This window comes from Opisthocomus hoazin, chromosome 18 (assembly GCF_030867145.1).
Source record: "Opisthocomus hoazin isolate bOpiHoa1 chromosome 18, bOpiHoa1.hap1, whole genome shotgun sequence".
NCBI lineage: Eukaryota > Metazoa > Chordata > Aves > Opisthocomiformes > Opisthocomidae > Opisthocomus > Opisthocomus hoazin.
The window spans coordinates 19,387,260-19,402,669 of NC_134431.1; the positions used below are offsets into that span (position 1 = coordinate 19,387,260).

At 52.0% G+C, this 15,410-nt stretch overlaps 1 protein-coding gene across 1 annotated transcript in view; it reads right to left on the minus strand.

The window, feature by feature from the left end:
* CTNNBL1 (catenin beta like 1) overlaps positions 1–15,410 on the minus strand; it is a 56,285-nt gene that overhangs the window by 15,151 nt on the left and 25,724 nt on the right. Inside the window, exon 11 of the mRNA XM_075438497.1 lies at positions 9,703–9,884. Coding sequence (XP_075294612.1) covers positions 9,703–9,884 — 182 coding nt within the window. The remainder of the gene's footprint in view (positions 1–9,702; positions 9,885–15,410) is intronic.

Here is a 15,410-nt window from a genome sequence, read left to right on the forward strand (position 1 = left end):
GTTACAGCTCTCGTGCTCCGGCTCTTTCCCGTTTTGCCCGCTAACACTTTCCCAGCTGCAGGAGCCGACTCGGCGCCAGGAGCCAGGGCGAGGCGAGGGAAGGAGCCCGGGGAAGGCGTCCGCCGTCCTCTCCTCGCGAAGGGGAAGCGGAGGGGCCGCGCACTGCACTTCTGCACCCCCCATCAGAGCAGATGCAGGGATGCGAAGCGTTTGCCAAGTGTACGCCAGCACCAGGCAGGGTATTGGCAGCATCCAAGAGCACACGGCTTTAACCCGGGGAAATGAAGCCAAGCACACAGGCACCAAGCAAACGAGAGGCACAAGCTTCTCTCCCGTGCCGACCCCCGTGGTGTGGCCTCCCGCCTGCAGCTCTGCACCACGCACAGACCTCACGCTTCAGACACCTCAATGTACCCAACACCGTAACTTCTCCAAGATGCCCTCACTTCAATCCTGATGATTACAACTGATGAAAAATAACAGCCATAAACATTCCCTCACCCACCATGGCGGGGAGAGGAGGAGGGGTGTCAGGATTTCATCTTTTCTGAGAGGAAAGCACAACGTGCAGAGGAAAGGGATCACCATCTTCCTGCCGTCACACCCTGTAACACGCATCTCCACGGCGCTGCCGAGCCGGGAGCCACGAGAAGCCTTGATGGATTGCACCAGCGCACGCAGAACGAGCGACGCGGACGTGTTCGCAGGGAGGTTCTGCACCGACGGCCAGCGACGCTGCCCCGGAAGGTGAGGTCGCGCCGGCCGCTGCCCCGTCAGCGGCACGCTGCAGCGGGGCAGCAAGCAGGGGGGCTGCGCACGCGCCCACCCCACGCCGCTGCCTGCTTATAAATGTGGCTTCCTTAGAAACAGATTTGTGCCTGAGGTGCTGTCAATTTTTCATGCAGCAAAGAGACCGGGAGAGCTGCTGGCAGGAGGAGCAGGGGAGATAACAGGTTTATCGGGCGGGCAGCGCCGCGCGGCTGCGCTGTCATTTCGGCAGGATAACGTGGGGGTGAAGGATGGCTCCGGCCGCGGCAGCACACACTCTCGCTGCACAGGAACAGTTCTTCCACGACACCAAATTAAGCGACTACATTACAAATAAGGTAAAAGCCTCCAAAGTCCTTGCATGATCCTATTTTCTTAAGGTGAAAAAAAAATACAACAAAATACTTTTCTTTTTTTAAATACATCCCAACAGATGCTCTGCCGTTCTTGGAAAGAAGCCAGCATTCTGTATTTCACACTATTTTTTCCCAAGCCTTCTTTTTTTTGAAGTGCTTAGAAGTGTTGACACAGTATTTGAGTAGTAATATTCTCACCAATGATATATCTTCATTGCTTTTTTTCCATACTCCTTCACTAGGAAATGGATTTTAGCCATCATTTTTGCTTTGGTGCTTATATGCAGATACTTATCCATTTTATCAATAAAATCCGTAAATCTACCGAGAAGTCTAAAGAAGCTGACACAGGCTTTTTAAGAATGAGGTTATTCTTTCAACATATCACTCCAGAAAATCCAGGAAATACTTAGTTGCCTGGTCAAAATGTTAAAAAAAAAAAATAATTTACAGAAATATTTCTGAATTATCTAAACCTTTTATTCTATTCTAAAACTTCTATTATTATCTGAACCTCTAGTGTGGTTCCCAGCCCCCCCCCAAATCGCATTTCTGCTGTAACGCAGCTCCTGGCCCCGTAAACACCAGCACCCACGCACAAGGACACCAGCCAAGGCAGGGCGAAGCCTGGGTAGGAGCAGTGCTGTGGGCCCAGGGGCTGCACCCTTCTCCAGAGGCTTAAGGCATTTAAATGAGCCACCAGCAGCGAGAGCTGCCAGCCCGGGAGAGGAGGGTTCTGCGGACTCGGGGGTCTCGCCGTATTCCCACGGACTACACCTACAGGTATCTCAGCTATGCAAAATTTTTAAAGGCTATAACCACAATGTTTGCTCAGGGTCGGATCTCGGATCTTCTTGGAGAACGATTCGTAGCTGGTGCTGTTCCGAGCCCTCGGCGAGCAGAACTGCGGCTGCCCAGCTTTGATCTCCGCTGAGCGCAGAGGCCACAAGCAGCACATGGCCCTCGGGCAGCCCGCCTGCCCCGGAATATTTTGGGAACTCCACAACAACCGTGCCAACGCTCAGCCAAAGTCCACATCACCTCTATAAACGCGTCACTGTCAGGGAGGGCCGCAGACGAGGCCAGAGGCAGGCGCTGCTGCCCAGCCCCCTTTCTGAGAACGACTAAGCGCATCTCCTTTGCAGGGCAAACACCAGCGCCAGCCCCGCTCAGCACCGCCAAGGAGTCCTCCAAAGGAGCAGCAGTTACCAGCCGGCAGCTTGTATGCATCACGAACAACTTTCTTCCACACAACCTTCCCAAAATCTCACAAATTCCCGGATATGGGAAGACAGAGGCTTCTTCCTCACTCTCCGAGCACGCTGTTTGCCCGCCGGCTGGCTCGCCTGCCCGCAGCCGCCGCGGTGCCCCGCACCGTGCCACCCCGTCCCTGGCGCCAGGCGGGTCGCATCGCCCAGCGGCACCAGAGCCCTGCCTGGACCAGGATCCCCTCGGGCTCTGGGGAGCCCTCCCCTCTCCAGACGGGCACCAAGACTGCAGAATGCAAGCAGTGTTTAAAACACCCTAATTAGATCGATCTCGCCTTCAGCTGCGGCGTGTTGGAATACAGATTAATCTATTCTACGGCTGGCACTGGCAGCTGCAACAGCAGGAGGTCCTGTCACATCAAGCTGTAACATTACCCTCCTCTGCCTTTATTATCTGCCCCCCTTTTTTTTTTTCTCATTTCATTATAACAGACATCTGCCTCGCAGGGGAGGAACCTCAGGCAGGCTCCCTGGCAACGCTGACGCAGAGGAGGCAAGTGTCCCCGGGAGGAAGGGGACGGCGCGGGCTCCTGGGTGCGAGAGGACAGCGGCCGGGAGGTGGACGAGCAGGGTGCTCTGGTGAACCCAGCAGAACACAAGAGCCTTCTGCCTTGTAAAGAACTCTTAAGGTACCTCGTGGTTTCCAACTAGGAGCGGGAAAGTACCAGGGAAAAAAAAAGGCACCTCTTTCAGAAACTTCGCCCCCTGCTACCCAGAACTCCGCGGCTGCACGGCTGCTGGCTGGGAACCTGGACGAGGCCCCCGGCACGTCCCGAGGCCCAGCCGCACCGGGAGGGAGGACGCCCGCGGCGAGAGCCGAGGCCACGCTGCCGCAACACCCCGGGACCGCCCCAGCCTAAATCGGCAGCAGCAGAGGAGGGCAGAGAGGCGGCTTCTGGAGCTCCTGGGCCAGCTGTGGGACACACAGGAACTGCCTTCACAGGTTTTGCAGCGCAGCTCCTAAAGTCATGGCAGACTGACGGACTGCTCCTGCACGCCACTCGTCGTCCCGGCTTCGGCTGGGATGGGGCTGATCTCCCTCCCAGTAGCTGCTGTGGTTTGCGTTCCGTACCAGACCACTTCCAGCGGCTGCTGTGAAATCCAGGACTTTCCCCAGTTTCTCCCACCCAGCCGAGCAGCGGCTGTGCGGGGGCTGGGAGGGGGCACGGCCCGGCCGGCAGCCAAGCTGCCAGCGGAAATACTGCGTACCATGGACGGCGCGCTCGGCTGACGGAGGGCAGGAAGCTTTCCTCCTTGTTCCCGTGGATTCGAATCCTCTCTTGTCTGGGAATTCAAACTTTTTTGGGAGTTTGGTCTTTTTGGAGAGTTTTGCAAAATTCACAATATCCGCAGGTTTGGGGTTCTGCGACCGCAGCTCAGGGACTGGCTGCGAATCAGTCACCAGGTGGTGAGAAAACTGTATTGTATATGGTTTGGTTTACTTATTCATTATTGCTACCATTAGTAGTAGTAGTATGAGTATTTCCCTTGTTGTCTTCTCAACCTGTCTTTATCTTAACCCAGGAGTTTCCCCTTTTGCCCATTCTGCCCCGCACCCCGCCGCGGCAGGGGCAGGGGGAGCGAGCGGCTGTCCGGTGCGGAGTTGCCGGCTGCCGGGTTAAACCACGACAGCAGCGCGTCGGCTCGTCGCAGAGCGGCAGGTGGAACCCGGGACACGCTTTTCCAATGCTGTGGCATCTACTAAGCTCAGCTGTTTTCACATGCTTTAATACTCCTGCATTTTAAAACAGTAATTTACTCAAGTATCACAGTATTTTGCCAAGAAAAACCTTATCTTAAAATACTGACAGCAGTAAGAAATACTGATTTTACTGATGGGTAAAGCGGGCCCTGGAAAGGTCGAGAAAGCTCCACATCCAATGGCCCCGGTGAGCTGGAGTCCAACCAGCGCGGTGAATGTAAAACAGAATTCTTCCTGTCGACTGAGGAAGTTTATTTTCGTGATGTTCTCGTATCAGAGAATGCTAACGGAGATAAATTTAACTCTGTACTCAGCACCATGGCTCATTCAAATAACAGATTCCTGTCATATTCTAGAGGGTTGATGGTAAAATAACAAATCGGCATAATAAAGTTCTGTTTAAACACACTGATGCCTTCCCTAGGTATTCACTTCAGAAGACCACCAAATGAGAAACATTTTCTGCTGGCTGGCAGAGGCTGCTCAGTTCACAGAGATAACTCTTTATCAGGCCATTCTTCTGCTGCTGCCTTTTCACTCTTCCACGCCCAGGGAACTTCGTTCTCATTCCAAGGGCTTCGCTGCCTTTCAGTGTATGTTACAAGGGAGTAAGAGCAGATTTGCTAAGAAATAGGGTTCACTGCTGGGTTTTTTTAAAGAAATTGTATAGCTAAGTGTCTCCAAAAGAGAGTTCCTTATTGTTAGGGGCAAACAGGCAAAAAAACAGTGACAGGAATTCTCATTTGGAAATTGGCTGAACTAATTCTCAGGTTATCAAATTAAGCAGTCCTAAGTAAAACTGACATCTAAGTCAAGAGAAGGCATTTAAATGAAGATGAATTGGACAAACATCCTTTTATACCTCATTAGACTCTCCAAGCGAGCAAAACTAGACTGCAAATAACTGTCCTGAGAAAGAGCAGGGACTATACAGCCTACCCAGCAAGTTATGATTGCTTCACTACCAACTCTTTAATCCAGAAGGAATTTGCGTTTTCTCCATTTTTAGCTCAAGAATATCACGTTATCACCCAAAGCTTCGATTCCACTGTTGCTGCGGGAAGTCCAGCACCGAGAGACCTTGCACCCTCATGGACAGCGAAGATCAGGCTGGGAGAGCTGGGGCTGGGCAGCCTGGAGAAGAGCAGGCTGCAGGGAGAGCCTGGAGCAGCTGCCAGGGCCTGGAGGGGCTGCGAGAGAGCTGGAGAGGGGCTGGGACAAGGGCACGGAGTGATAGGGCAAGGGGGGATGGCTTTAAACTGAAAGAGGGCAGATTTAGACTGGATATTAGGAAGAAATTCTTCACTCTGAGGGTGGTGAAGCCCTGGCCCAGGCTGCCCAGAGAAGCTGCGGCTCCCCTCTCCCTGGCAGGGCTCAAGGCCAGGCTGGACGGGGCTCTGAGCACCCCGGGCTGGTGGAAGGGGTCCCTGCCCGTGGCAGGGGGGTTGGAACTGGATGATCTGTAAGGTCCCTTCCAACCCAAACCGTTCTACGATTCGGTAAGCTGCTGACCTTTGGCTCTGTGACAGAAGAGTTTTCGGAACACAGACACTCGTACAGCATCCCCCACGTTTCAAAATTCACAGAACAGAAGCACTATTTCAAACCTTACCCTATGTTTACGCCAAGACCCACCCAGAGACAAGCTCCCGTTCGCTCCCTGCAGTCCTGCACACCAGGCACTTGCTCTCTGCCCTCCCGGCTCAGCTCCACCGCAGCCCCGAGGCAGCCGGGCTGCCCTCCGGGAGCCCCGCCAGCAGGCACGAACCCCGGTAGCACGGCCACCTCGTACGTACAACGGAGCTCCGGTCTCGGGCCGACCAAGAGCGCGTCCTCCCCACGGTCTGGCCTTCACCCTTCCACCAACGCTCGCTACAGGTAGGCTGTATCATACCACCACGTGTTACTTACAGGCTGCGGCCAAGCTGCGCTGCGTCGCGCCTCGTACGCAGCGCCCACCCTCTGACCCGGCACCCGCCCGGATGACAGCACCAGAGGCACCGCAGCCCCGGATCGGGAGCACTGCCGGGAGCAGTCGATCCCAGCACCAAACGCCCAGCATCTCGGGGGATTCGCCGCGTCTCTGCAGCGATACTGGTCTCCCATTCTCCGCGTGCCTCGGCCGCTCCACGCGATGCCACGCAGGGGGACCCCGCCAACACCACCCCACGGCCTCCCGGCGAGGCCGGACCCCCACGGCAGCGGGCTGCTTCTCTCTCAGCTGGCCACCCCAGCTGGGTACTCACGAGTATTTTGACCCCACGGACACAGCAAAACTCCAAACCATTTCTGTGTTCAACTGCAAAATATTTCTGTTTTGAGTTGCTTCACTGCCTCAGAAAAAGGGAAATTGCTCCAAATGAGCTTTTTCTCCCCAACCAAATACCCTCAGACATACATCACGATCTGAACAAAGTCAGGCAAAATTCAAGTGCAGATAACACATGCTCAGTTAGACACCACCAGCCCAGTCTTCAGGCTCAGATCATCCATAAAGACGGTTAAGAAATTTTCCCTTTCTTTTTTCCTAATTACATAGTGTATATAAAGCACAGATATGTGCAGTTTGGATTTAAATTGTTCACAGGCTCCCTGGAGTAAAATAATTTTTAAACACTGACAGTGTTTAAAATGTAGCTAACTAGCACTGCCACCTTTATGCTAGCTTTTAAAAACAGAGAGAAATACATTACAGAAAAGTTATTTTTTATCAAATTTAATTTGGATTATAAATTTCTGTAATAAATAAAAGCTCACCAAACCACAGTGAGATTTTTTCTTCACCAGGATATTTATTATTTTGTCGCATTCTGAACACTGCCTTCAAGACAATAAAATAAGCATTATTTTATAGGCTATCATCTATGTGAAAAGCAACCCCACTATAAAATAAAGACAAGGGGAGTATTTTCCTACCGCCACCAGACACGTACAAAAGATTTAGTGCTCTGAAGGTGGAGCATCGATGCCCGGTGAGAAGAGTGTCCCTGCCACTAACCCCAGCTAAAGCACCCCGAGCCCCAGCGGGCGCCGGTGCCCGCAGCCTGGCGGCACTGCGGCTGCTGCAGACAGAGGGACGCTCAGGACAGACGGACGAGGCCATGTCCCTGGACAAGTGCTTCCATCAGAGCTGCTCGCTGCCTCACCCAGCGCTGAAGCACTGCGAACAGGGTTATCCTTTAGGCAGTTGTAATTAGGCTCCAGGGTTAACAGCCCATTCGGAGTTTGGTATTTTGCAGCATGACCAGGAGCGCCTGCCCCGACGACGCAGCCTCAGCGGCGACACAGTGAGTGCGCTCACGGCACAGCTCCCTGGAACTGCTTTGGGCAAATACTGATGCCTCTGCTACAAAGCCACTCTCGTTTCTCCTTTAAAGGAGTATGCTCCTCCATTTCACATCAACATCAACGCTTTCCTAGCAGAAGAGGATCACACCAGTTAATTTTTAATTTTTTTTTTTAAACAGTTTGAACACCGGATAAATTTTTTACAAGAAAAGATGACGTGAGAAGACTGAATCCTAGCATTCCTTTCAATAAATAAACAAAGAGATCTGTGGAAAGAAGCGTGTTCCTAGGATGAACACGGCACAAAGGGCATCGATTCTCACCCGCGCTAGACCTGCGCCGTTTCCCTTAAACCCAGCAGGCACCAGGGAGCCCGTGCAGCATTCCTGCTCAGCCAGGCTCGCCGGCCATCAGACAGCAGTGCCCCCGAGCACTGAGTAATTACTGTAGTGCTGGTGCAACATTTGGCAAAGTAAAAACATATACTATGCTGCTTATACACGTGTCAGGACAACGGCTGCGACAGGCTCCAGGGGAACCCTGTTAAACATCTCAATTAACTCCCACCGTTGGAAATTCAGTAACTCACCTGCCCAGTGATGCAAAACAAAGAAAATTGGACTTACTACCAACCGTTTTAGGGAGAGTTTATCTTAATAAAACTGATTTCTGGACTCATCTTAATGTCCTCCATTTCTTCTGAATATTAATGAGCTCGGGGTATGCTACGGAGACTGTGTGCACAGACCACTCCGTTGTCCTGAGGGCAGATTTGCTTTTTTTCCTATCACAGGAATAGTGGGGAACTGACCCCTTCGGGGCTTTCCAGACTGCTGCCTAATCCTCACAGTAGCCAAGAGTGCACACAGATGTCGTCTGCAGTCTCACGACGAAGCAGATGAGACAGAGATTAACTCACTCGCCCAAACTGAAAAATTTAAGTCAATGACACGAGCGACAGACCCAGATCCCCCTACTCAAAAGCTCGTATTCTAGCTTGAGCTTTCTCTCCGTAGGAAGAATTAAACAACCTTCTTTTCATACGGCAAATGAAGATTTCAAAACATCCCCTAAATCCATCATCTCAGAGCAACTGCACTCTGCAATTTTCTTACATAAACCCCCGACCACACGACAGCATTTCTTCCTCACCATTATCTACGCGAGACAAGCAACACAACACGAGACAGATAAGGCAGCCAGAATTGGCAGCCTGCACATGAATCATTACCAGGGCGGGCGCTGGGCTGCAGGTGAGCCCCTGCTCTCCACCCATGCGAGGAAAGCGGCCGCCGCCACGCGTCCACCCCGACCCTCGGGAAGGACGAGAACGAGCAGACGCCCACCGAGCCGCTCCCAGCTCCGCAGCTCTTGCAGAGAAAGGGGCTGCTCGGTCCCCGCAGGCGCCTCAGCCCAGGGCCCGGCGAGGTCTGCGGCCGGCAGCACCTCGCTGCCTCTGCTCTGGAGAACACGGGGACAGCTGGGCACACCCCAGCTGCGAGCACAGCGCCAAAGCAGGGTATTTTGGATTAGAGCTCCCATTTTGTGGCCGTTTCCCTCCATTCTCCCTTGGTTTGCTGCAAGAGTTAAGGATGGATACCAGGCAAGCCCGAGACCCACTCACACCTCTCCAGCTTTTGGCAATATTCACCCTGTCTAGAACCGAGATGAGTAATGAACTGGCACAAAACCTCAAGCATCAGTGGCAGTATTTAAAGCTTACTCCAAGACCTAGTCAACTATTAACAAAATGGAAAAGGCAATGTCACCAGAGGCAGGAGGGACTGACCCTAGATTCAGTTCAGCATAAGGTCCCGCAGTAATACTCCGCAGATTTCTGTTAATGCAGAGTTTTCCAGGGGAGAGAGGAAAAAAACTGAAAGGGAAAAAAAAAAAAAAGCAACTTCAAAAGCATGCAGTGTATTCCTGCAATGCCTGATGTTCATCCAGTCACACTTCAGTGCTCAGAGCCATGAAAACACTGCTTTTGAGGTGACATTTGTAGCTGCCTCATTACTCTTTTCAAAAGAGTTTTGCATCAAAGAGTCAGAGCTTCAAACAACAGGCCCTACAGGAGTAAAATAACTTATTAACAGCACATGAAACGGAATGGCCAGGAACTGCCGATACCAAAACAAGCAGGGCAGGCGTGTCCTCAGCAGCTGGCCTGCGACTGCGGGCGCGCCGGCTGCCGGCACCCGACAGCTGCAGGAGGGGCCACGGAAAGCCTGGTGATGGGCCACCCCTCCTCCTCGCAGGTGCCTCTCGCCCTCCGTTCAGCTCCTCCACGGCAATAAGTACGATCTGGAAGCACACCTACCTTCGTGTTCTTTCTCAGTTGTTCCAACTTTCTTTATCTTTTTGGGTGATTTCATGAAGAGCGGAAAGATGGTCCTCAGACCAAGAATGTCAACGAACTTGTGGCAGTTGTCCGTGCCCTCCGGTCCAATCATGGCGTGGTCCAGTACTTTCAGGGCACTGCTGCGGGAAATCTTCTTCTCTCTGTGAAAAGAAAGCCGCACGTTAAACTTCTCAGGGACATGAGCAGCTTTGGACCACAGCACTTTAAAGAGACTGCATGAACAGGGAAACAAATGCGACACGGAAAGCGCAAAGAGTCCGAGCACGAGCTCCAGGCCAGATTCTCCTCAAGAAGCCAAAGCATTCTATTGACAAATACCCTCTTTTCAAAACTGTGGCTGAAAATATTCTCTTGATTATTTCTTTCCTAATATCTTCTATTTCTTTTTATTTTCTATTTTCTTTTTATTTCATTTTATGTATTTTATTTTTATGTTTTTATTTTCTTTTTTATTTCTCAGCTATTAAAGACGCTATTTCATCACCACCGTACAAAGACTAGCACAAAATGGCAGGGGAGACTGGGCTGGGTACAGGGGTACACAGGGCAAATACTGTCACGCCATGAAGACCAGGATTTAGACCTAGCAATAACTCTGTTTAATAAAGAGCAAGCTTGGTAAGCGTAGCTTGGTGGTCAGCTATAATGCAGAAAACCCCACCTCCAGAAATCCTGGCTGGAAGGAAGCAGACAGATTCTGGGCTATTCTGCTTTACTGCTCGCGCAGAATGCTGCTGCTGGTCACTCACAGCGATAACACACAGGTGGGTCTGAAAACGATCTCCAAAAGCTCTGTACCCCTCAAATCAGAAACAGAGGAATTTAGCATTCATCCAGGGGAAAATTTATAGTATCTTGTGAAACGTGAACTGAAAAAGCAGTTGCAGATGCAGCCCACAAAACCAATAGACGAGGTACACATCAGCAGTGAGCTGCAGAGCGAGAGCCTCCAGCGTCCCCACGGGCCTGGCCAGCCCGGGGGGACACATTCCCCAGGGCAGGAAGGTCACAACCCCCACCACCTCCCACCCCAAGTGCACGGCAATCTCCTCTGATTTCCCCTTCTCTAAGAGAGTTTCTTCTCTAACAAATACATGGCTACATGCACCCACAAAAATCAACCCCCCTGAAAAACGCCGTGCTCTGCCCCTGGAGAGATGATGAGAGAACAGCTCTCCCTGACGCGTGCTGGTCGCTCAGCGCTACGTAAGGTGCTCAGGTGTCACTCTGGACCTGGAACACGGGTCTGTGCAGACCGAAGCCCTGGCGCGGCGCGGCCCGCTGCTCCTCCGTGGCCGCGGCGGCAGTGCCGGCGCTCCCCTGCACGCCCCGCCGAGCTCAGCAGTGCGGAGCGGCCGGCGCGCACCCACGCCAAGCCGAGCACCCACAGCGCGTGGCCATCGGCAGGGTCTTCTCACCCAGGGCTTCCCGAAGCCCACTCTCCAGAGAGCTCTGGAAAACGCCTTCCCTTTAGAGATCGAACGTGGTGAACCTCTGACAACATGCAAACTGAAAAACCAGGCATTAACACCCTAGCCTAAAAGAAAGTTACCGACGGGCACGAAGCGGCCGCTGCGAGCACCAGGCGCAGCTGCGGGTTCTGCGCAGGAGCGAAGGGCAGGGTGGCTCAGCACCCCCACCTCCCCTCCACAGGCAGCTAAAAATAAAGCACTTCTTAGCCCAGACAATGCCAGAAATGTTTTCAGGGGAAGTAATTGCATATTGATCAGCATTTAGGAAGGCTGCACAGAGCTGATCTCTGGAATATTCATTGGGTTTAAGTTCAGGCTTTTAGAGATCAATAGCTGCTTGACTGGACTGTCTAGCGTTGATTTTATTTGAAATATTTATTCTGCCAGAGGGCAAGCAGTTTATCTTAGTCTCATCTGTGCTTATTGAGGTAACTTTTAGCTGAACACTAATTCAAAGACAAGCATGCGTGAGTATCGCCAGATAGTGGGTGACCTCAGTCTTCACAGGGACCTCCGAATCACAACTTCATTTGCTAACCGTTGTTTTAATACTTTTACATCTGAGACAACTCTTGGTGCACATATTATTTCAAACAGAAGATGTGCTAACATTATTTGGACTTTTCACACTAGCATAACACAATCTCTCACTTTCCAAACTACTAGCAAAAGTAGAATACTAGATTTCCTGCAAAAATGCTGCATAAAATGGTTCCGTTTAATTAACCAGAAGATTTAGTAAAGAGACAGCCTAAGTTTCCATGAGGTCATTAGGAACAGCAGGACAAGAAAACATAAAAGGATTTTAATAATCGTAAAAAACACACCCTGAAATAGCTACAAGCCAAGCTCTGGGGAGCCGCACAGAGTTGCCCATCCTCACCTGTCCGTGCTGCGCAGCAGCAAACGCATTTCTGCGGGTCAGGAAGCGCCCGGCACGGCTGCCGCACAGCAGACCCCGGCACCCCAGCGACGCGCCGTTCCGCCAGCCCCCCTCGCTGCATCTGCCCCTGTGCACACACACACACCTTGGTTAATAACTGGGAAAGCCTCACGTCATTTTTCCTGCGCAACAGAGAATCCTCTCGACGCGTCCCCTGGGAACCGAGTGGCTGCGTCTCCTCCAAACCCGACACAGCTCTACAGCAGAAGCAATAAGCTCCTGTCAGTGCGCGCGAGGCAGCTGACACTACAACACTGTTTTTCTCTCTTTTGGTTTTGTAAGGTAAACTGCATTTAGGTTACCAAGGCAAGGCTGAGCGACTGTGTACTAAAAAGTGCTTCCTGACCTAAAAAAAAATTGAATTTAATTCTATGTGACACGTCTAAACTTTCCACTGGTGGCCTCCACCTCCATAAACCACCTTATTTTTGATACAGACACTCCATAAAATAAACAAGCCTCCATTGCTGCAGAGATGCAAATCAAATACTTACACACACCCGTGCTCTCCTCCTGCTTCAGCACTGCCCATGCCATTTCTGCTGTCACAGGCTCCGCTCTTCTCCCGGACCCTCTGCTCACGTCCCACATCCCCGCTCGGGAAGCTCCGCTCCCTGAGGCCAGCAGCAAGGCCCCCTCCACACCGCAAGCCCGAGACCCCCCAAAGGCCAGGACACAGCTCGCTACGGACGTGCACGTGAAGACACCCGCCACATTTCAGGTGCAACCACTGTCTCCCATAACCCAGCAGAAGCGCACACAAAACCACACCTTTCGCTGTTGGCCACACGGTTTAAGGCCCAGCGTAACAGAAGCAGTCCCGTTTCCACCACGGCCCACAGGAATCTCTGGAGGATGTTAAATGCTCCACTGAAAGATGCCGTCCTCTCCGAGGTCTGCGTGCACGCCCACCGCTAACAGAACAGCTCGGCCAGATGCACTGGGCAGCAACAGATACAGAGTGCAACGTTCTCCAAGACAGGAACGGAGATTCAAGCCTGATATCTCCATTCTCACACAGCTTATCTATCTCACATCATGTCAATAAACTTTCAGCTTGGCTTCTCAGAATCACAGAATCACAGAATAGTAGGGGTTGGAAGGGACCTCTGTGGGTCATCTAGTCCAACCCCCCCGCCGAAGCAGGGTCACCTACAGCAGGCTGCACAGGACCTTGTCCAGGCGGGTCTTGAATATCTCCAGAGAAGGAGACTCCACAACCTCCCTGGGCAGCCTGTTCCAGTGCTCCGTCACCCTCAGAGGGAAGAAGTTCCTCCTCATGTTCAGACGGAACTTCCTGTGCCTCAGTTTGTGCCCATTGCCCCTTGTCCTGTCACTGGGCACCACTGAAAAGAGCTTGGCCCCATCCTCCTGACACCCACCCTTCAGATATTTGTAGGCATTTATAAGGTCCCCTCGCAGCCTTCTCTTCTTCAGGCTGAACAAGCCCAGTTCCCTCAACCTCTCCTCGTAGGGGAGATGCTCCAGTCCCCTCACCATCCTTGTAGCCCTCCGCTGGACTCTCTCCAGTAGCTCTTCATCCTTCTTGAACTGGGGAGCCCAGAACTGGACACAGTACTCCAGATGAGGCCTCACCAGGGCAGTGTAGAGGGGAAGGAGAACCTCCCTTGTCCTGCTGGCCACACTCTTCTTGATGCACCCCAGGATCCCATTGGCCTTCTTGGCAGCCAGGGCACACTGCTGGCTCATAGTTAACCTGTCGTCCACCAGGACACCCAGGTCCCTCTCCGCAGAGCTGCTCTCCAGCAGGTCCACCCCAAGCCTGTACTGGTGCATGAGGTTGTTCCTCCCCAGGTGCAGGACCCTGCACTTGCCCTTGTTGAACCTCATCAGGTTCCTCTCTGCCCAGCTCTCCAGCCTATCCAGGTCACGCTGAATGGCAGCACAGCCTTCCGGTGTGTCTACCACACCTCCCAGTTTGGTGTCGTCAGCAAACTTGCTGAGGGTACATTCTAACTCTTCATCCAGGTCGTTGATGAAGAAGTTAAACAAGACTGGGCCCAGTACTGACCCCTGAGGGACACCACTTGTCACCAGCCTCCAACTAGACTCAGCTCCGCTGATGACAACCCTCTGAGTTCTGCCATTCAGCCAGTTCTCTATCCACTTCACTGACCACTTCTGTGTCCTTTCATTGCACAGACTACGGTACAATGATTAACCGCCTTCAAAGTGAAAACAAAAAATAACAGATCTCTCCCCCCAGTCTTCAGAGGACGCCGACGGGAGAAAAATATTCTGCCCTGTTTGTGGGCGAGGTGGTCAATCACAACTGAACAGCATTTCTATTTTCTGTTGTTTATCATGAAGATATCATGAAGGTACAGAAGTGCCATTCTCCAGTGCAGCTCTCTAGATCACGACTACCAAGTTCCCTCCCTACAGACAGTGCCAGCCTGCGGTTCCCAAAGCAGCGCTCAGAAAAACCGAGCACCTGTAACAGCTTCTAAGCACACACCAAGAGAACTCCCAGCGATAACAGAGGTTAATAGAATTAATCGCCATTTAATATCTTCTGGATATTAAAATCTGTACAAAAACCCACTAGCAGCAAACACCAAAACCTCGCCGTGTCAGTTGTCAGCCACTTTGCTTTGTGTCTGACAGAAACGTGCTCTGGTTTCCTCACCAAAGCGCCAATCACACCATGATTTTCTACCGTCAATCACACCATGACTCTCATCTCATTCATTCTCTTACTACTTGCTGCTGACAAAGCACCAAAACTTAGAACCCCGAGAGCTGGTTTTCAAGAGACAGCAGAGCTAAGCACTGCGCTCCTGCAGCTCTGCAGCTCGGAGCTAACTACTGAAATAACACCCACAGCCGCAGCCGTGTCGTGCCTGCTGGGAGCAGGCTTCCAGCAAATACCCCACCTACCAGAAGTCAAAGCTTCAGGACAGCAGCGCGGCTCTGACCAGCCAGGCAGTCTGAAGTATGGAAGCAGCTCTAAGCACGTGCTGAGTGCCACCGATTTCACGTGGCTTAGGTTACAGGCATGATGACCTGTGTCAGAATCCTGAAGTTTCATTCGTTAGGAATATTAGACCAAAAAAAACAAACTTGTGTATAGGAATGAACTGACAGGTCAACAACACAGATCATGTGAAATACTAAGAAAAGCAGTTGGCAGCTCTTCAGAAGAGGAAAACCATGAATCAGCACCAGAAGTACTGGCTTAACGCTTTCAACTCCAGCCTGCAGACATCGTTCGAAGCAAGGAGCTCACT